This window comes from Artemia franciscana, chromosome 3 (assembly GCF_032884065.1).
Source record: "Artemia franciscana chromosome 3, ASM3288406v1, whole genome shotgun sequence".
NCBI classification, from domain to species: Eukaryota; Metazoa; Arthropoda; class Branchiopoda; order Anostraca; family Artemiidae; genus Artemia; species Artemia franciscana.
In genome coordinates, this window is record NC_088865.1 from 7,304,155 (window position 1) to 7,326,780 (window position 22,626).

Sequence of the window (22,626 nt, forward strand, 5' to 3'; positions counted from 1 at the left end):
ACACACACACACACACACACACACACACACACACACACACACACACACACACACACACACACACACACACACACACACACACACACACACACACACACACACACACACACACACACACACACACACACACACACACACACACACACACACACACACACACACACACACACACACACACACACACACACACACACACACACACACACACACACACACACACACACACACACACACACACACACACACACACACACACACACACACACACACACACACACACACACACACACACACACACACACACACACACACACACACACACACACACACACACACACACACACACACACACACACACACACACACACACACACACACACACACACACACACACACACACACACACACACACACACACACACACACACACACACACACACACACACACACACACACACACACACACACACACACACACACACACACACACACACACCACACACACACACACACACACACACACACACACACACACACACACACACACACACACACACACACACACACACACACACACACACACACACACACACACACACACACACACACACACACACACACACACACACACACACACACACACACACACACACACACACACACACACACACACACACACACACACACACACACACACACACACACACACACACACACACACACACACACACACACACACACACACACACACACACACACACACACACACACACACACACACACACACACACACACACACACACACACACACACACACACACACACACACACACACACACACACACACACACACACACACACACACACACACACACACACACACACACACACACACACACACACACACACACACACACACACACACACACACACACACACACACACACACACACACACACACACACACACACACACACACACACACACACACACACACACACACACACACACACACACACACACACACACACACACACACACACACACACACACACACACACACACACACACACACACACACACACACACACACACACACACACACACACACACACACACACACACACACACACACACACACACACACACACACACACACACACACACACACACACACACACACACACACACACACACACACACACACACACACACACACACACACACACACACACACACACACACACACACACACACACACACACACACACACACACACACACACACACACACACACACACACACACACACACACACACACACACACACACACACACACACACACACACACACACACACACACACACACACACACACACACACACACACACACACACACACACACACACACACACACACACACACACACACACACACACACACACACACACACACACACACACACACACACACACACACACACACACACACACACACACACACACACACACACACACACACACACACACACACACACACACACACACACACACACACACACACACACACACACACACACACACACACACACACACACACACACACACACACACACACACACACACACACACACACACACACACACACACACACACACACACACACACACACACACACACACACACACACACACACACACACACACACACACACACACACACACACACACACACACACACACACACACACACACACACACACACACACACACACACACACACACACACACACACACACACACACACACACACACACACACACACACACACACACACACACACACACACACACACACACACACACACACACACACACACACACACACACACACACACACACACACACACACACACACACACACACACACACACACACACACACACACACACACACACACACACACACACACACACACACACACACACACACACACACACACACACACACACACACACACACACACACACACACACACACACACACACACACACACACACACACACACACACACACACACACACACACACACACACACACACACACACACACACACACACACACACACACACACACACACACACACACACACACACACACACACACACACACACACACACACACACACACACACACACACACACACACACACACACACACACACACACACACACACACACACACACACACACACACACACACACACACACACACACACACACACACACACACACACACACACACACACACACACACACACACACACACACACACACACACACACACACACACACACACACACACACACACACACACACACACACACACACACACACACACACACACACACTTGTCTAGTGTTTTTCAGTTTTTGCTAATATGATTGAGGATGGGCTGTTTGCTCTTTTCTTATTTACTTCACATGAAATAAGTTCAATTCTACTATCCTAACTTTTCATTGTTTGTCATTAAAACTTATTTATAGGGAATATTCTTATGGATTTAAAGTCAAGAATCAATAAGAGGCTTAGATCCAAAAAACGAATCGAAACTGATCGATTGGCATCACTGACATGAATGGGAGGGGGGTGAGTCGTTTTTGGCATTTTCACTATAAAAATGTCACAGCCATAAATTTTGGGAGATATATTACCCCCTAACCAATTCTACTGATGGGCTCCTATGAGGCTCAAGCGTAACTGTTACCTGTTTATTTCGAAATACTTTCCAGAAGGAATGTGAGCTTTCTTCAGCTTTTTCACGTCATCATCTGCCGCCATAGCGTGAAAAGACAAAAGTTCAAGTGCCACCTTTTGCTTCGCCATCAGCTTGCCTAGTAATCAAACATTAAAAGTTTAATATGTTTAGTGATATACTGAAAATTTGTGCAAACTAAAATTTTATTTCCAAAATTGTATGAAAATTAAAGTAACTCATTCGAGGTTGGAGGCACATGGTGATTGCATCACATTATTTTGAACCACTCCTTTTCTGTTGGTATTTTCATTGAAAAAAGCTAAATTACCTGCTCCCCTAGAATTTGAAAGCATTGTTTTGTCTTCACTAAACAAGAAATGTAAAATGAAACCCCAATCCTTCTACAATTTCCTGAGTTTGTAACTCTGATTATAATACACTTTCTAGACTAGCTTAGGACATGTAAGATTATTTCGAAGCCAAGTTCAGACTTATTTGCTCAGGATATACAAGGAAATTTGAAAGAAACCGACAACTGCCTGCCCTCTGGTTTTTGGTTTAACAGGAATCAACGATCCTGATAGGGAGGATTGGAAGGATAATATGAAGGATAATAGGGAGCATTGAAGCGGAATGATTTAACTTCAGTACGTTGCGATCATCACTCCGCTTCGGGATAATAGAGGAAGTGCTGAGGACACTGGTGTGATGAAAACCTAAACGTGCCAATCCACCACAGTCAACAATACAGTAAAACAATCCTGTAAAATCATTATAAATTGTTGTACGTATAGTTAAGGAAACGAATCTTGCACATGTTACGATAAAATAACATTGATGAAGGACTGTGATACACTCTAGCTGCTGAAGGTGGTCGCAGAGGGTTTCCAAGTCTGAGCTGTGTGATCGATGTCCTTAAAAATTGATGGACCATTTGTTACAGAGGCATATAGTTAATGCAGTTCTTCGATTTTCAAGAAACGTGATGTTTACGTATGATGATGCTTAAATTTCGACCAGAGGAATTGAGCCTGGATCCTTCAGTCAGGTACTAGAAGGATACGCAAATTAAGGTACTTTAGTGGCTATCAGGCTATGTATTCATGTATAAAATGAAATGTCTAGGGATAATTCTAGGTACCAAACATACAGACCGAATGATTGGATGTGTATCAAGCAATAAGCAGTACAAAAGATGTGTCTCTGTTTGACTTTCTAGGTCCATGGCTTAAAAACAGTAAGATGATAGCTTTACATTTTACAGATGAATGATGATAGATTGCTGAAAATCATGTTTGGACAGGCATCTGGATCCAAATAAAAATCAGGATTTCATTAAACACAGATTGAAGAGGTAATAAGACAGGCCTTAAAGCAATTTCATGGGGAGGGGGGATAAGAGTTAAGATTTGAACCAATTAGAGTGTTAGAGGAGCGTTCGCAGTTGTGTTGGTCTCAAGTTGTTTGTTGTTGTGACGCGTTGTTAGCAATTGCACATTAAAAGCTCCTGGGCCGTAGGGGACCTTAACTTGTGAATTTCAGCCCGATCGGACAACGTTAACAGGGGGTGGGGTGGGGTTGGGTGGTCGAAACTTTCGGGGGGTTAAGATTTTCCTACGAAACCTTCCAGGAAAATTACTCGGAGAATTCCGCATCGAATGAGTCTTCGTACACCCAGATCCGATGTCGGATGTGACCTGTAGGCGTCTAGAAAAAAAAAGAAAATGAATTTTAAGTGGCTATGCGTGGTTTCTGGAAAACAGGGAAGGAGTTATCGGATCGAGCTGAAATTTCGCGGATAAGCTCCTGGGCCCTAGGGGACCTTAACTTGTGAATTTCAGCCCGATCGGACAATGTTAAAGGGGGGGGTTGACGGGTCGAAACTTTCGGCCAGATTTTCCCCATGAAGGAAAAGTTGGAGGGGGATGAAATTTTGAAGGTTTCTTAGTTGGAGCTCGGGCTACGAAATGCATCCCTCCCCATCCCTCTGCGACCACTGGAACCGAAGATCGCTTAACATTGTCGTGGGTCGCCTCTTTATAGAGGCACGAGTGTGCCTCCTTGATTATCAAAGCAATGAATAGTTAAGCATCAAATTACCGAGTGTTTGTACTCGTGTTGTATGTCGAAACACTATCCAGTCCACATTTCTTTTCTTTCTATTATTGTCTTTTTTAATTAATTTTTTGAAGCGAAATAAGAAATACAGATTTCAAGATTCTCATGTATTCAAATTGCAGAAGAACATTAAACAATAACAAGTAAACTCCTGGGATCAAGTTTTAGTGTTTCATTATCGTCCTAGAAAGATTAGAAGATAGATTTTTTTTTGTAGAAACTCTAGTTTTGGCTGAGTTTCAAGTTCCAGGATATATTACTACTCAATATTTAATAGAATTAAGGAACTAAGGGAGAGAAATACTTGTTCTTGGCTCTTGTCTCCTTGGATACGTTTGCAGACACTTATAACTTTATCTTTATTTTATTTCTTCTTTTTCCCCTTAGGACATCTAATTTTCAATGCCTAAGGATACAAGCTTAGAAAACAATTGTTAGAGACGTCTGCTAGCTTTAAATTTAGGAAGATAAACTGTTTATGTATTGCACAGGTTTAGCCAGTGTTTTGTTTCAGAACAATATAAGTATCTTTTTAACCATCTTATTATTGGCTAAGTTTTTAATTATGAAATTAGGTTACTACAGGATAAGTTTTATAAAATCTAAAATACTTCTATATTTATAAATTGAATTAGTTAAAATGAAATTAGTCTTTCCTTAGGATAGCTAATTTTAGTGCTAAAAAATGTGACGTTAGGGGTACGTGGGGCTACAGGTAATTGTCATGCAACGGGGCTGGAAGCAGTAATGGTTGGCTGCCTGTTCCGTGCCATAATATTCACCGTGTTGTTGGCATCTAATGACATTCGCTTTTTATGTAGGTGTTGTAAAAATGATATCACAAACTAACAAAGGTCCAACTTACCATCTAACTCCTTTAGACATTGTAATATTATTTTTATGATTAGGATAAATAATAAAAATTTATTATAAGTCGAATAAGTCCATGCAACATAATATTTGACAATAAACAAAACAAAACAAATAATATAACTAATAGATTTTTCTCCTTTCCCCACAAAAACAACACCATAAAAAAAATAAACGGAAATTATCATCATTTTATTACCATCTCATTAACATATTGACAAACCTGATTAACTGTCTCATTTAAAGTCGTTAGCAGTATCCCTTGGAGACTTTTTAGGAGACCTAAAAAAATAGTTCTCAAATTTGAAAGCTGCGATTACCTACTAGAATGTGGGTGTTTGCACTGGCACCAACTTTGCCACCACTGTTTTTACTGGATGAATTGGGGCCACAGGCTATTTGATCTCCAACGCCACACCAATGCCAGGTGTTGCTGTTAGAGTGTGGTAGCGCGATTGAGTGGTTTCAAGGGTTCTTAAGCTACTTCGCGCACTAGTATTACGACCAGTTTGTGTGTGTGAAACTTGTACTACTTTTTCAAGGGCCAAGCTATTGGACAAGGGTATAACAACCTGTGTCACCACTGATCCCCCCTGTTGACATATTAATGACAGTACTTCTCAAATACTTTTTTCTTACCCTGCCTGGGTTTGGGAAAAAACAATCTCACGCAATTGGAGAAAATGGTTCACTTTTAATATCCAAATGTCATCTCCGACAAAACATGTATCTGCGAACTCTATAAGCGAACTCTCAAAACAGACTTTGTAGTCTGGTAACGGAACTAAGAACAAAATCACTATAATCACACAAGTAAAACTCTTGTAGGGGTGAATCCTAGAGTGATCATGACCAATCCGATAAATGAATGCTTCAAATCCACAAGCTTTTTGAATAGCATTATCATTCAATGGCCTAAATCAGACAGAAAGACATAGATTTTAGCGCAGAAGTTTACTTCCTGTGAGATTACTGGCTTGGCAGTGAGGATTTAGCCTGTCCTCTGAAATTATACTATAAACAAATATAAACAAGAGGAAAACAGGTAATTTATCAGAAAAGATGAGGGGCAGAGACCCAACGGTGACCTACATCCTTTACTTGTAAACTACATCTGGGACAAGAGTAATCCGCTTCTAAGACAAGCTTTTTTCTTCCAAAGACCCTTTTTCTATTTCTTAGCGTTAGAAAATTCGCTCAAGTTCAATCCAAAGTGCCTCGTATCTCGGCTGGTAACTCTAATTTAAAGTGATATAGAAGTTGAGACCTATAAAATGTATTGGTGATCTATTTAACTAAATTAACTATCAAAAATCATTGTTAAATCAACAAACATTATAAAAAATAATTCCTATAAAACCTGCTGTAGTCTGTATTTATTTAATTACGAAGGAGAACCGTAAAACTTGCAGTAATTAATCTATTATGGGGTGAGGTTTCGATATTGGCCATCGAGTGGCCGCAATAGCAGCAACTGTCAAAGGTTACCTCCGATGAATGCTTAGAAAATGGCCAGTTGCGATTTTTAAGCATCTTCACTTTATGGAATGTCCTGAGCTATTACGTTCAATTGAGTTAATGATGGTTTCATTCTGGGGGGGGGGCGGAAATTATTCCATCCCCTGGATGGAAATTATTCTTTGGAATATATATCGACCTAATTTTTCTAAATTCTTAAGCATGAAGGTGTAGCTGACTCTTCCCTATCACCATTGACTATCCCGCAGATCTTGCATTTACAGTAATATAAAAAAAGCTGCGTATAAATATAATTTAATTGTCATCATATCTTTCACGGATCTAGATTATCGGATAATGTAATACTAAAGAATAAAAAATTGCTCTAGTAAAAAAATAAAATAGAAAATATATAAAAAAATTAAAAACACTTACAAACATTTTCATACATCACAGTGTTGTGTATTCCCAAACCACAAAAAATTGAAAATGCTTCCAAAGCTTGAACATCATCTTCAGAAAACGGGTCATATCCATTCTAAAACAAAAAGGCATTGGCTAAGTTGAGCAAGTTTTCTAAGATAATATGGTCGGCTAAGATTAAGTGCTTAATAATAGTAAGCAATATTGCAGCAAACGTAGTTTATACTTTTCAAGGTTTATTAGACAGCTTCATCACAACCATCAATAATTTACGACTTGACTCAAATTTAAGTCAAGTTTTAGCCTACTGAAGCTCAAAGTCTAGGAAAAGTTCAAGCAGGGTCTGAAGTAAATGACTTGACCTGAGACTGATCTCAAATTTCAGTTGGTTCTCTGGCTTTCTCATGGCTTTAATATTCAGTTGTACCAAACATATCTAGTTCTCTGGCTTTTTTATGGCTCTGATATTCACTTGTGCCAAATGTATCTAGGTCTGGCTCTAGTGAGACCAACTTTATACTCAGCACTTTGTTGTGGCCCTACCTTTTTATTACTAATAAAAGACACCAATGCTCGAGATGTTGGTTCAAACTGATACTTTTTCTGATATCCCACAATTATTTGCTCCACACAATCATCTCTCGTAAAAAAATCAAAAGAAAATAAAACAAGGTAAAAATATAATCATGAACCTGGGACCATTATGTTCAAAAAAATTATTGATATTTTAAAATATAAGGGCCGCTTGAATCTTCAACAAAGAGCTTTAGGATATATGAAATTACATGGTAAATAGTTTACTGAGATATCCCTCCTTTTTTTAAGAACGTTTTTACCCTCTTCTGCTGAAATCATGTATATTTTATAGCACTGAAAACTTTTTGAAGGTTACTTTGAACGTGTTTAGTTTCAAATATTTGGAATCAATATTAGAATAAATTGACAGCCAACATTAAAACAAGATTAAAAAAAGACAATATAAAAAACATTTCTATTTAATTTTGCCTTTTATTGACTGAGCGTTTCTCAGTAGGGGTAAAATCTAGAAGAGCTTCATGCAAAATATCTTAGAGAAAACTATTCTGCAAATTATGAAGTAGGGCCCAAAAATAGTTTTCTTAACATGTTTCCTTCTTAATAGCCCCTAATCTAGACCATCATCAAAAATGGTGGATATAATAGTTTGGTAATACTTTCTAAAGATTGATTTTCGGCAGTGCATCATTCCTAAAATTTTTGTTTCACCTGACTCAACTACTGTTCAAGATAGCAAGAAGCCCCTAAACTACAATTTTACCATTTCCCTTGTTTGGGCCCCAGTAATGTTAAAAGTGTTTCAACTCCTTTGAATATTTCGGTAGGCCTTGTACTTTTTTAAATTAAAAAAAGGTGTTTTTAACAGTAGTCTAAACCTTGCCTTCAATTTTAACGATCATTTTAATAGGCTTTTAATAAGCATATGACTGAAATGAAGTGTTTTCCCAGAGTCTTAATTATCAAAATATTTTAAACTACTTTGCATGTATTCCATGAAAAACAGTTTTTCTGGTAGTGACTTGATTAGCTTAAAAAATTCTGAAATGTATTTTAGCTTATACATCTAGTATTCCAACATCACTATTTAATGATTGTTTTCAACAGGGTAAGTTTCCAGATTCTTTAAAATACGCAGGAATGATACCGGCTTATAAAGGCGGTAATAGAAATAATCTTGGTAATTATCTTCTAATATCAGCTTTTCTAATTATTTTTCATATTATTGAAAAAAAGCTTTAGTTTTGGGTTAAACTAATTTCTAGAGAAATTTAATGTTTTGAATATTAATCAGTTTGGATTCTGGAAGAATAGGAAGATGGATGATGCATTGATATTTTTGAAAAGCATTATATTTGACTATGTTTTGGAAAAGGGTGAGGTTTGTGGGATCAGAGGTAAAGGTAGCAATTCCATAAATGGCATGATCAGTGTGGATCCAACATTGTAAAGTCTTTTGTAATGTAATGAGGTGAGAGATTAGCATGATCAAAATAGCTTGAAAAACAAACACTTAAAAAGATTTAGGAACAGATAGTCAGGGACAACTGCACATGATTTCCTCAAACCATGTGCGGTCATAAGAACTGTTAGTTAAAGAACTGAGGAAAGAAAATAAGAATAAAATTTGATTTTTTGAAATGGGTTGTTGGAAATTACACAACCAAATATGTATTAGAAATTAGGGAAAATAAGTATTTCATTTTGTAACGGAAAAGATGTAGCGGGCACCAAATTTCAAAAAAGAAGCTTGAGTGGGAAATCATCTAAAAATCGGTAAAGAAGAATTGACACCTAACAACCTAAGAAGGTCTGCTTTTCTTAAAATGTGAAGTTTATCACTGGGAATCAACCCTTTCTTAATATTTGAATATTTCCTGACGAGGAGCGTTGCCAAATTATGTACGGTAATTAGTTTCGCTTATTTGTTTTCACGGCTTAACGTGGCAACGCTGACGAAGAGGTGGCACAACCTTAGAACTTTACACTCTTGAAAAAACAAAAATACTAACATCCGAAAAGCATGGTTTTCAGGTAGGAACACACTAATGATGTATCTAGAAGAGGGGAAAGGATTGTTTTTATTTTAATTTCCTTAGTCTTTTAAGTATGACCGTTGTTAATAGATACTGGAAATCTTCTGACCAAGTACTGACTATTTATAGGTATTATGGTACTTATTTTGTTTACTTTAAACTGTCATTGCATGCCCTTCAAAAGTACCATGGTTGTACTGTTGTTATTTTACACCTTAGCTTGAACAGAAGGAATTAAGTCTAACGCCTGAGCCCATCACTGTCCCATTTGCCAGTGTTGCCAGCGAAGATTTATGAATAGTAAGTGTTTTCAACATCAAATGTCCTTTATTTCAATATCAGATACACTACAGAAGTGGTAAATGTAAATAGTAAAAAATTGGTTTAACAGATTGTGTCAGTATAATTTTTTCTCAGCTATTACCAAGTTTTGCCAACTGGTGCCTACTTTGCTTTTGTAACTTTTCCCAGATTGATCTTACAGATAGGAAACTGCTTTCTCGAGCTTCTATATGTCCTAACTGAAAAATTTATGCACTAAATCATAATTCTTATTGGTCATTATACTCGTATATTTATCACTTGAAAGTTGAGTTGTGTTCAAATAGACATATTACGGATGATACACATAAATGGAACGGTAGTTGTGCGGCAATTCTGATTTGCTTCTTCTTTTTGCACCAGGACTAGGCGGTTTTTGCGCCGATCTTGACATTTGAAGTTCGTATGTTGCTTGGAAGTTTGCTTAACCATAAGCTCCGAGAATTCAAAGTGACTAAGCTTGCAGAGTTACATCACTTACCCCCACACAAGCCAAAAAATATTCTGCATTAAAATTTAAACCCTCGTTCCGAAAAACAAAGGATTACAAAGTCCAGTGTGCCATCCCTTGAGATAGAATGGCCCTAGCTGAGGCCACCGTATTTGAACCACAATCATAGCTATAATGTAGTCAGGGCGTAAGTTTTAGTTATTAACTCCAGCCTAGTTCGTACAGAACGTCTAGAATTGAAAACTTGTAGGTAGAAGTTCTTCTAGATAAGTATCATCTAAGAAATCATTTTTAATATGGCAAAATTCACGGTGCCATCACTTACATGACAATATATCAGTCTTGAAACTTAAAATGCCAAAAATTCAGTAGAAGGTTAGTCTAGACAAAAAAGAAAGAATTCTCCAATCCACAAATATTTTCATAAGACAAGGAACTATTTTTTTTAGATTTATGTCCACTTCCTGCTTTAAATTTGTTTTCTGTCCTTAAGAAATTAAATATTTGCTTGTGAGTTCTTTCACGAGCTCTTTGTAAGAAAATTCCTTTTTCTTTTTTTTTAAACGTCTCTGATGGCCAGTATTCATTTTCGCTTCAACAGTTTTCTTTGTCATTTCTCTTCATCAAGTTTATCACCTAGAGAACATACTCTTTTCAGTCATAATTGTTGATCCTGTCTATCTCTCTCAGCAAATTTATTCAAGAGCCATAGATTCAATGGTTTCTATGTCGTTTATTCTTTTTTTTACAGAATATTTTTCAAGCTGGTAAGATAGAGAGCTGATAACAAATATTAAGCTAATAAACTAGTTTTAATTACTGCTTGGCAAACTAAAAGCCACTATGGGAGAAAATGAAACTGTAGACTTACATAGAAACTAAACAAAATAAAGTCACCTAATAAACTAATTGAGCACTCTTACCAAAAGTACCCTATGCCGTTGCGGCACTACTACTTCCCCTATGCTACTATTGGCAGCTTATGTCAGCTCTATATTGTCTGATGTTAACAGAGCTATGTATTTTGAAGGATCACTTCTTCAGTTAAGTGATACTTCAGCAGATGTATTTTGAGTTTATATAGTATATCGCAGTATATATAAATATATTTATTATAGCATTCATTAAATTACTAGTATTGCCACTATGCTACTATTGACAACCAATTTTAGCTCGAAGTTGCATGAGGTTAACAGAGCTGTGCAGTTTCTTTTTACATCCCACTAAGTTCAAAGCTCTTGCAGTTTAATGCCTATAAAACCCGATTTACTTTATATCCTTTATTGTGACCTCGACACGCTTTATACAAGAGGGTCCTACTTTTTGTGTAGTAGTAAACCCGAATATCTAAGGATATAAAGTAAACCCGATTTACTTTATATCCTTTATTGTGACCTCACCACGCTTTATACAAGAGGGTCCTACTTTTTGTGTAGCTCTTGCTTCCTTAATCCACAAAATGCGATGCAACTATCGTACTTTTCTTTTATTACAGCCCTGGAAGAATGGGTTGAACCAAATTTTATCCATACATTATTGTTCCATATATGATCATTCATACAACAGACTAGTATCCTCAGCCTTTCGAAGGGTACATGTTTTAAGCCACACTAGAGAGATGTCATTACAGTGGTTTCCAGCATCCTATTGTTAGTCTTGTCGATCATATTACCATTTTTTTTCTGGGTCTCGGCCTTGCTGTTTTTTATACCTTCACTGTTTATACCGTCCTTACTAATAACTAAGAAAAAAATAAAGCTTTTCTGAGGGATATGATGAACAAAATTCTAAACTGGTATAAATTATCGCTTCTCAGCCGGTGTAACATTTTTCGCTCAAAAATAAGCTGCGATAAACTGACTGATATTGTCTCCATATATTTTGTGGAATTTAGCAAAATAAGCACTTTGCTGAAAACACAAAAAAATATAAGTCTTTTCCTAAGTAGAAATATAGAGTACTTTAATATGTTTCCACAGTAGAAAAGTGAAGCATTATGAAATTTTCAACGTGATTTAAATTTTTTTAATTCAACTGGATGTCGGCAAATTGAAGCATCAAACGAACAGCCCTTTTTGGATTTTGTAATGAATCTGTCATTGTTGTTTTGTTGACAAATCCGAATTGAAGCTATTATGGCACTATTAACAATTCAGGCTTACTTCAAAAATTAATATCGTAACTGGAAATTGGGTAGTAATGCCATATTGCTTTCTTACCGGCTCTTAGGAAAAAGATATTAACAAACAGGTATTAACTTTTCTATCAGTTTTGCTTCGCTGCCTCATCCCATAATGCTTCCTGGCTATCCCTTAAAAAAGTAGATTTTCCTTGGTACTATTAACAATTCAAGCTTACTTCAAAAATGAAGATCGACACTTGAAATTGCCGCAAACAGAAATAATTGGATTATGAGACTTATAATTTGTTTATTTAATTGATTTTTTAGTAAGACTAAAATTTGCTTCCACAGTGTAGCTTACTTTTTCTTACTTAACTGAATATTAATGTCTTCTTCGTTAGAAATCCAATTTCTGATTATTCCTAACTTTAAAAATTTATATAGTTATGTGAGCTGCCAAGAAACCAATTAAAACAATCAGATTTCTTTTTTCACCCCCCCCCCCCTTGGTACTCTGATGATTTTTCAGTAAATACAGTAAACATGTGGAAATGGTAAAAGTAAAATGCGAAATAGTAAAGTAAACTTTGGGTTTTTCGAGAAAATCGTAAATTGTCTTCTAAAAGCAATCGACATCATGGCTAGTGAGAAATTATTGAACTGCTTATAGACTGGGTTATTGTCTGCCGGTTTTTGGCTTTTAGGAAAGGTTTTTGTTTTATCGCTCATGTTTTGTGGTTTTATCGGTTAGTTTTGGATAACCCTACACATACAATGAAAAATCGTCATTTAGTTGATTTACACTGCTTTCATAAGCATACTTTGCAATATAATAATTTCTACCTGCTTCAAGTTTGAATTTCGCTCTTTACTTCCATTTGAAAAACTTAATTGTTTATTAATTTTTCCTCGTTTCCAATTTTTAAACAGAATAAAGAAAAAACCAAACAACAAATGATTTGTTGGGGACTGTAAAATCATTAAAAAAAAGTCATGGCGAGATTTAATCAAAATTAAATATATGTTACTTCTGAACTTGTTCAAACTCTTTCTCATCAAAATATTCCACAAAAATAAGAATAATTTTAAGAAACTTTTTATTCAAGTAAAGTTGTAATTTTATAAGTTATATGTGGTAAAAGCTTCATAGCCATTTGTGAAAAAAGTACCCCCAAGAGACACTGGCCTTAAGAAAAATTCTGTAGGAGAGCAGCAAGCCTGGAGAATATTTTTCACGACAAAGAATCGGTGGCAAAAGTTGCAAAAGGTGTTTGTATTTGCCAAAGCACTGTCATTTTTGTGCACCTTCGGTCTTCCAGGGGGATTAAGATGCCAAACCTGCTCCCTTTCACTCTTGCATGCAACTATTATTCTAGTGGAAAGCTACTGAATTGAAAAACGAACTTGCCTTGTTTACAAGCAAAGCAACTCCAACCACTGAATTTTTTTCTTCCTCTCGATGGCAGATCGGAAGAGCAACTAGAGATCTCAAACTAGGGTCTGTCTTTGCAAGATGAGAAACAATTTCGTACGCCGTTGAGCCAAATTCGTACTCACTCCACTTGGACAGGTCGTTAATTCTTAATATCTGCATAGTAAATAAGTTAAAGTTTATCACATGATTCATACATGTCACCTGAACGGCATGCATAGCTGGGCCTATATAAAGTCGACATGAGAAATGTACACTTTTTACATTTTTGAAGGTTTAAGAAACGGAAACTTACTCTTAAACCCAAAACTAGTCAAAAAAGGTCGACAAATGAGATTCTATCTGATTGGTTCCGCTCTAACCAGTAAAAGGAACAAAATTTTTTTGAGTCACGAGATTCTTACAAGTAGCTTCTCAAATTTCCTGGAGTTTAGACTTCAAAGTAAATGAATGCCTTATAGCTTTATAGAAACGCAAGAATGTTCTTCTAAAAACATGGCTAAGGACCAAAAAGATGACAGAAACTATGAATTATCAAAGAGCACGCGGTAAATGGTTTAATAAATATGTTTAATTATTAAATTGTAAATAAATATATTCTAAATATAAATTAAACATTTTCTATGCTGAAGCCTGTAAAAAAAAACCATTTCAGGAAATTTTTTTAATAAAGATTTGGATAATATAGCTATCTTTTAACTTTGTTTTCTGTGTGTTAAGCTCAGGAACTAAAGAGGATGCAATGCCATGGGATGCAAATACTATAAAGTGTTTATAGGAACTATTTTCTCATGTTAAGTGATTCGGCATTGCTGATGTTGTCCAAGGGACTTACAATTTGAGAGCATTTCAGGAGTCATTTTCATTAGATGGTGCACGGATAATTAATATAGGATTGACATCAAAAATATAGATTAAGGCAAAAAAGACAAAAAACTATAAAAATAAAAGAATATACCCATAAAAAACACAAGTAAATGAAAAACATGGGAAATGTTGAGAATTATTAGATTCTGGAGAAGATAGTATATAACCTCCTCCCTCCTTCCTATATGCTAGTTCCAGTTATTTAAATATCTGTGGCAAGGGATTTTCTTACATAATTTCTCATACCAGCCTGGTTATTCAATATAATGAAAATGGCGTTTGAGCTTAGCTTATTGCTTTTGTGCTATTGACAGTGATTACATTTTGATGTATTTTCAACTTCTTGCTTGGCAAATGTTTTGAATTTGAGCAAGCTTGAAGACGAAGTGGTATTAATTGTGTTAAATTTATCACGTGTGAAGTGTATTTGACCTTGAATATCAATAATAAATGTGAGCTCAACAACAGTTTTCATTATGATCCTTTTTCCTAAGAATTTTACAATGAGGCTGATAATGTTCTGCCATTGTGGTCAACTATGAAACTTCTATGACCGCTAAAGAAACCACTAAAAGCATGCATCACATATAAAAAACAAATTTGAATTTTATTTGTTTTTTATATCTCTGTTTCATTTTTTCTTTTCGTTTTTGTTTCAATCTTTTCATCTTTTTCAGGTTTTTGTTCTTTTTATCTATAAGAGTGATTTCTTCCCGTTTTAATGGGCTTTTTTCTTGTCCTCGTCCATAGAGTGTTTTAGAAAGAAAGATGGAGACACCTTATCACCTTATAGTTAAATTCTTCTCTGCTTCGTTAAAAATTTTTCTATTGAAAGTTTTGAACCGAATGTCTGATTATTAACCTGAGTCTTTCTTTCGTTCGTTTCTTTCTTTCGAAAGAAACTTTCTTTTTTTTTGTAAGGCAACTTTTTACACTGGATTTGAATATACAATGAAAAATTTTACTAGCCGTAGTTCACAAATTTGTGCTAATTATTCTCATAAATAATATTTTTAAGTTTTTTCTTCTACCGTTGCATTTTAATGTAATATTCCACACCGAGTACAATCATAAATTCTTAATAACCAGAGAATTAACTTTTTTTTTAAACAGAAATTGGTAATATTGATGAATGTTTACTTTTTTGTACGTTTTTTTTTTAAGAAATTGGTTATATTGATAAATGTTTCTCTTTTTGTACGCCAAGGGAAGTTTGATAATGTAGGTTTGTAATATAAAACAAAAATATGGTCGGAATTTTTCTAGCACTTTCACCTTAGTATACAATAACTTTTTTAAGATATGTTTTATTACACGTACCAGAAAAACAATGCGATTGTAATTTTGGACAAAATATACAGAAAATATTACATAAGGTACCACAAGCCAAAATAAATCTTTGGTTTCCCCGACAACTTTTTGAGGTTTTCCCATCCACTAAGAAATTTCTTAAGCCTAAGCCCCCAAAAAAATCGCAAAAAAGGAGAAAAGTGGGGAGTGGTTTCTTTTGGTAGGATTACACCTATCCATAGTAACGATTTTCAAGATGCCACGAAGTGCAGTCCCTATTCAGTATAAAACAAATTTAAAATGACAACACTTAATAATGAAAATTCCAACAACAATATTCCGAATAATATTAACAACACTTAAAAACAATATCCTTGTAGTACATTTCCAAATGAACACATATCCTGGAATATATTGGAGCCTTTAAGGGCAGTTTCCATTTTTCTGAAAGGTAATAAGAAAGAAACACTTTCGCTTCAAGGCTAAAAATGGCATTTTTCATGTGTGAGAAATAGATGAAAACAATTTACAGTATTTCTCGAGAAATAGGAATGATTCTGTATGATCATTAGAAATTTCTCTTTTCCAAACAAATGAAACAAACCTGTGAAAACATGCTGTAAAAACCGGTAATTGCAGGAATCAGTATTAAAGAAAAGGAATTACGAGAATTGGAGCTTTGGTCATTGAACAGGGATAGGGTATGCTATACCCCATTCTCATGAATAGGTGTACGGTAATCTAACAGACATCCATCAGAAGAAAAAGATTAGTTCGTTTCTTTAGTTCGTTTCTTTCTTTCGAGAGAAACTTTCTTTTGTTTTTAAGGCAGCCTTTTACACTGGATTTGAACATACAATGATAAATTTTACTAGCCACAGTTCATAAATTTGTGCTAATCATTCATAAGTAATATCTGTAAGTTTTTTTCTTATTATTTTCTTAAGAGTTTGGGTATCACGACTGTAAAACGGAGTAATCAGCCCAAAAAACTTTCTTTGCATTTTTAATAAAACTTTTCACACAGAATTCGAACATACATCATAAATTTTAATAGCCAGATAAGTAGCTTATTTATTTTTATTTTTTTTATTTTTTTTACAGAAACTGGTTATATTGATGAATGTTTATCTTTTTGTATGCCAAGGGAAGTTTTATAATGTAGGTTTGTATTATAAAACAAAAATGTGGTCGGAATTTTTCAAGCACCTACACTTTAGGTATAATAAGTTCATTAAGATATGTTTTATTAAATGTACCAGAAAAACAATACGATTGTAATTTTGGGTGGAATATGCAGAATATCTTAGATAAGATACCCCAAACCAAAACAAATCTTAAGTTTCCCCGACAACTTTTGACCTTTTCCCATCCAATAATAAATTTCTTACGCCTAAGGCCAAAAAAAACCGCAAAAAGGAGAAAAGTTGGGTAGTGGTTTCCTTTGGTAGGATTACAACCATCCATAGTAACGATTTTCTAGATGCCACGAAGTGCAGTCCCTTTTCAGTGTAAACAAATTTAAAACGACAACGCTTAATAATGACAATTCAAACAACAATATTACGAATAACATTAACGACACCTAAAAAATAATATCCTAGTAGCATACGTCCAAATGAATACATATCCTGGAAGATATTGGAGCTTTTAAGCGCAGTTTTCAATTTCCTGAAAGGTAATAAGAAAGAAATACTTTCGCTTCAAGGCTGAAAATGACATTTTTCATGTGTGAGAAATAGATGAAAACAATTTACAGTATTTCTCGAGAAATAGCAATGATTCTGTATTATCATTTATAAATTTCTCTTTTCCAAACAAACGAAACAAACCTGTGAAAACATGCTGTGAAAACCGGTAATTGTAGGAATCAGTATTAAAGAAAAGAAATTACGAGAATTGGAGCTTTGGTCATTGAACAGGGATAGGGTATGCTATACCCCATTCTCAAGAATAGGTGTACGGTAATCTAACAGACATCCATCAGAAGAAAAAGATTACAAACCACAATCATCATTTCCAGTTTAACATCTGGCAGTTCCATTAGAAAAGTGGAAAATTTCAAAGAAAATTTGGTCTTTTCTGACACCAAATAAAATTTTGTTATTTTGGTGCTAATCCACTTGGCCCCAGGCTTAAAACATTTAAATTTGTTGTAAGGAATAATCAATTTGTGGGTTATTTCAAGAATTATCTTAAGCCAAAAGACTATCTTTGAACCAAATGTCTGCATATTAACCTGAGTCCTTCTTTAGTTTGTTTCTTTCTTTCGAAGGAAACTTTCTTTTGTTTTTAAGGCAGCCTTTTACACTGGATTTGAACATACAATGATGAATTTTACTAGCCACAGTTCATAAATTTGTGCTAATCATTCATAAGTAATATCTGTAAGTTTTTTTCTTATTATTTTCTTAAGAGTTTGGGTATCACGACTGTAAAACGGAGTAATCAGCCCAAAAAACTTCCTTTGCATTTTTAATGCAACTTTTCACACAGAATTTGAACACACAATCATAAATTTCAATAGCCAGATAAGTAGCTTATTTATTTTTCTTTCTTTTTTTTTTTACAGAAATTGGTTATATTGATGAATGTTTCTTTTTTGTATGCTAAGGGAAGTTTTATAATGTAGGTTTGTAATATAAAACAAAATGTGGTCGGAATTTTTCTAGCACCTACACTTTAGGTATAATAAGTTCATTAAGATATGTTTTATTAAATGTACCAGAAAAACATTACGATTGTAATTTTGGATGGAATATGCAGAATATCTTAGATAAGATACCCCAAACCAAAACAAATCTTAAGTTTCTCCGACAACTTTTGAAATTTTCCCATCCAATAACAAATTTCTTACACCTAAGGCAAAAAAAAAAATCGCAAAAAAGGAGAAAAGTTGGGTAGTGGTTTTCTTTGGTAGGATTACAACCATCCATAGTAACGATTTTCTAGATGCCACGAAGTGCAGTCCCTATTCAGTGTAAACAAATTTAAAACGACAACGCTTAATAATGACAATTCCAACAACAATATTCCGAATAACATTAACGACACCTAAAAAATAATATCCTAGTAGCATGCGTCCAAATGAATACATATCCTGGAAGATATTGGAGCTTTTAAGCGCAGTTTTCAATTTCCTGAAAGGTAATAAGAAAGAAATACTTTCGCTTCAAGGCTGAAAATGACATTTTTCATGTGCGATAAATAGATGAAAACCATTTATAGTATTTTTTCGAGAAATAGGAATGATTCTGTATTATCATTAGAAATTTCTCTTTTCCAAAAAGACGAAAGCAATCTGTGAAAACATGCTGTAAAAACCGGTAGTTGTAGGAATCACTATTAAAGAAAGAAAAATTGCAGGAATTAGAACTTGGGTGATTGAACAGGGATAGGGTATGAAAATTTGGTATTTTGGTGCTGATCCACTTGGCCCCAGTTTAAAGTATTTAAGTTTGTTGTAAGTAATAATCAATCAGTGAGTTTTTTCAAGAATTATTTTAAATCAGAATCCTGTCTGGACGCAGTGTGACTAGGCTAACTTATGGAAATTTTGGAAGATAAGGTAGGCTAATTGACCTCAAGCTGTTAGACCGGCTGAGGATAGGATTCTGCTTTCTTTATCATTACTACTTTCTAAAGTACCCGAAAAGACAAGTGCGCTGCAGTTTGTGTTCGATCGTGCGATATAGATAGGTTTGTTAATTTTTCTTTTCAACGCTAGCACCAGCTTCCACCGATACAAGCTTTTTATACACTTTGGGATTCAGAATCACTATCACAGTGAACCAGGTCACGTAAAGTGACTGTGAAACCGCCAATGTTGTTTTCATACCCCTTGAGGGCAGGTATTTCTTGTTTGTTAAGCATCAATTTATGCAGATTTTGAGGCACTTTTTGTGGTAATAATATCAATTTTATCAATGTATTCATCAATGTTATATGTAATATGTTGACAATTCCAAGAAATATATGGGGATTTGATTTACCTTCCAAATTATTATTCTTTTTTTTGTTTTTAAATGTCAATAGAAGCTATCATTTAAACTGAAGGTGAATTTTCTATAAAGTATTTCTTTTTTTATCTGGTAACGCATTAAAGAAAACATTTCAGCCTTACGTTTTTTATATTTCATTTGCAGGTTGTTCTAAAAGAGCTTAAAGACCAGACCTTAGAACCAGGATTTCAGTTATTAATGGAGGTGCAAAATTTCATATTTAACCCCGTAAAAGACTGCGACGGAGGTAGTTTTTCCCAGGGCTGATTTATTTTAACTAGCGGAGGTAAGATATTGAGAGGGGATCCGTAAAAACAACAATTTTAGTTGTATTGGGCTCTTGGCGTTAAAAAACATAGCAAGACACAATAGGTGTTTCGTCTTCTACCATCGGGCTCCTACCTTGCACCTTTTTTTTTACTTAATTAATTAAAGGTGTCCCCTCTAACAGAAATTACTTCGTATATGAAAGAGGCTGCTTCCTCATCAACGCCCCGCTATTTACGCTAAAGTTTGACTCTTTCTCTCAACTCTTCTTTTTAAAACAGTAAAAAACTTTAGTGTAAAAAGCAGGGCGTTGATGAGGAAGCAGCCTCTTTCATATACGAAGTAATTTCTGTTCGTTTTAAGTTTTAATGTCGCTCCTTACTTTCAGCTAAAAAAAAACTTGTTTTTTTTTATTCAATTTCTGAACGTTTTTGAATTAATGCATGTTTTGATTTTGGCTCTCCACAGAGGAATAATTAAAACGAAATTTGCATATTTATTTTTTTTTTTGGCTAAATGGCTTTCTCATAGTTTTGATCGAATGATTTTGAGAAAAAAGAACGGGGGAGGAAGCCTAGTTGCCCTCCGATTTTTTGGCTACTTAAAAAGGCAACTAGAACTTTCAATTTTTTACGAATGTTTTTATTAGTAAAAGATACGTAACTTATAAATTAGCTTACGTAACGAACTTTTGTATTCTCATGCTTTTATTACAAATATGAGGGGGTTCACCCCCTCGTCAGTACCTCGCACTTAACACTAAAGCTTAAATTTTGTCCCAATTCATTAAGAATGACCCCTGAATCATAAAAGCCGTAGAATAAATAGTTGAAATTACTAAAAATACTTTACCATAAAGAGCGAGGTATTAGGAGGAGATAAGCCCATCATATGCGTAATAATTTCAGTTGGTTTTAAGTTTTAATGCTGCTCCTTATTTGCAATTGAAAAAAAATTTTCATATTTATTTTTCACTGTTTTTTTTTAAATAATGCTAGAAAATCCTGCACTCCCTTCAGAGAGATTTTCTTCCCCCATGACAAATTCCTCGATGGAAAGTTCCCCCAACATATCTCCCTCTTCTCATCCCCTCGCCCCAACCAAAAATCCCCCTGGAAACGTCTGCACACTTCCCAATAACCATAACTATATGTAAGCACTGGTTAAAGTTTGTAACTTGTAGCCCCTCCCAAGGAGACTGCGGGGGAGTAAGTCGTCCCCAAGGACATGGTTATAAGGTTTTTCGACTACGCTGAATAAAGTGGCTATCTCAGAATTTTGATCCGTTCACTTTGGGAGAATGATTAGCGTGGGAGGGGGCCTAGGTGCCCTCCAATTATTTTGGTCAATTAAAAAGGGCACTAGATATTTTTATTTCCGTTAGAATGAGCCGTCTTGTAACATTCTAGGACCACTGGGTCGATACGATCATCCCTGAAAAAAAAAAAAATAAATAAAAAGAAACAATCAAAGAAACACGCATCCTTGATCAGCCTTGTAGATAGTAGCTTGAAACTTCTCTAATAGGGTTCTCTGATACGCTGAAACTGATAGTGTGATTATCGTTAAGATTGTATGAATTTTAGGGGGTGTTTCCCTCTATTTTCTAAAATAAGGCAAATTTTCTCAGGCACGTAACTTTTGATGGGTATCACTAAACTTGATGAAACTTATAGATTTAA

General features: G+C 35.5%; 1 protein-coding gene across 2 annotated transcripts in view; it reads right to left on the reverse strand.

Moving 5' to 3' along the window:
- LOC136024820 (cGMP-specific 3',5'-cyclic phosphodiesterase-like) overlaps positions 1–22,626 on the reverse strand; it is a 186,904-nt gene that overhangs the window by 45,229 nt on the left and 119,049 nt on the right. For both annotated transcript variants that reach the window (XM_065700299.1, XM_065700298.1), the window contains exons 8-10: positions 14,496–14,675; positions 7,636–7,738; positions 2,764–2,890 (exon numbers count right to left, since the gene is read on the reverse strand). In XM_065700299.1, the coding sequence (XP_065556371.1) occupies positions 2,764–2,890; positions 7,636–7,738; positions 14,496–14,675 (410 nt within the window). The remainder of the gene's footprint in view (positions 1–2,763; positions 2,891–7,635; positions 7,739–14,495; positions 14,676–22,626) is intronic.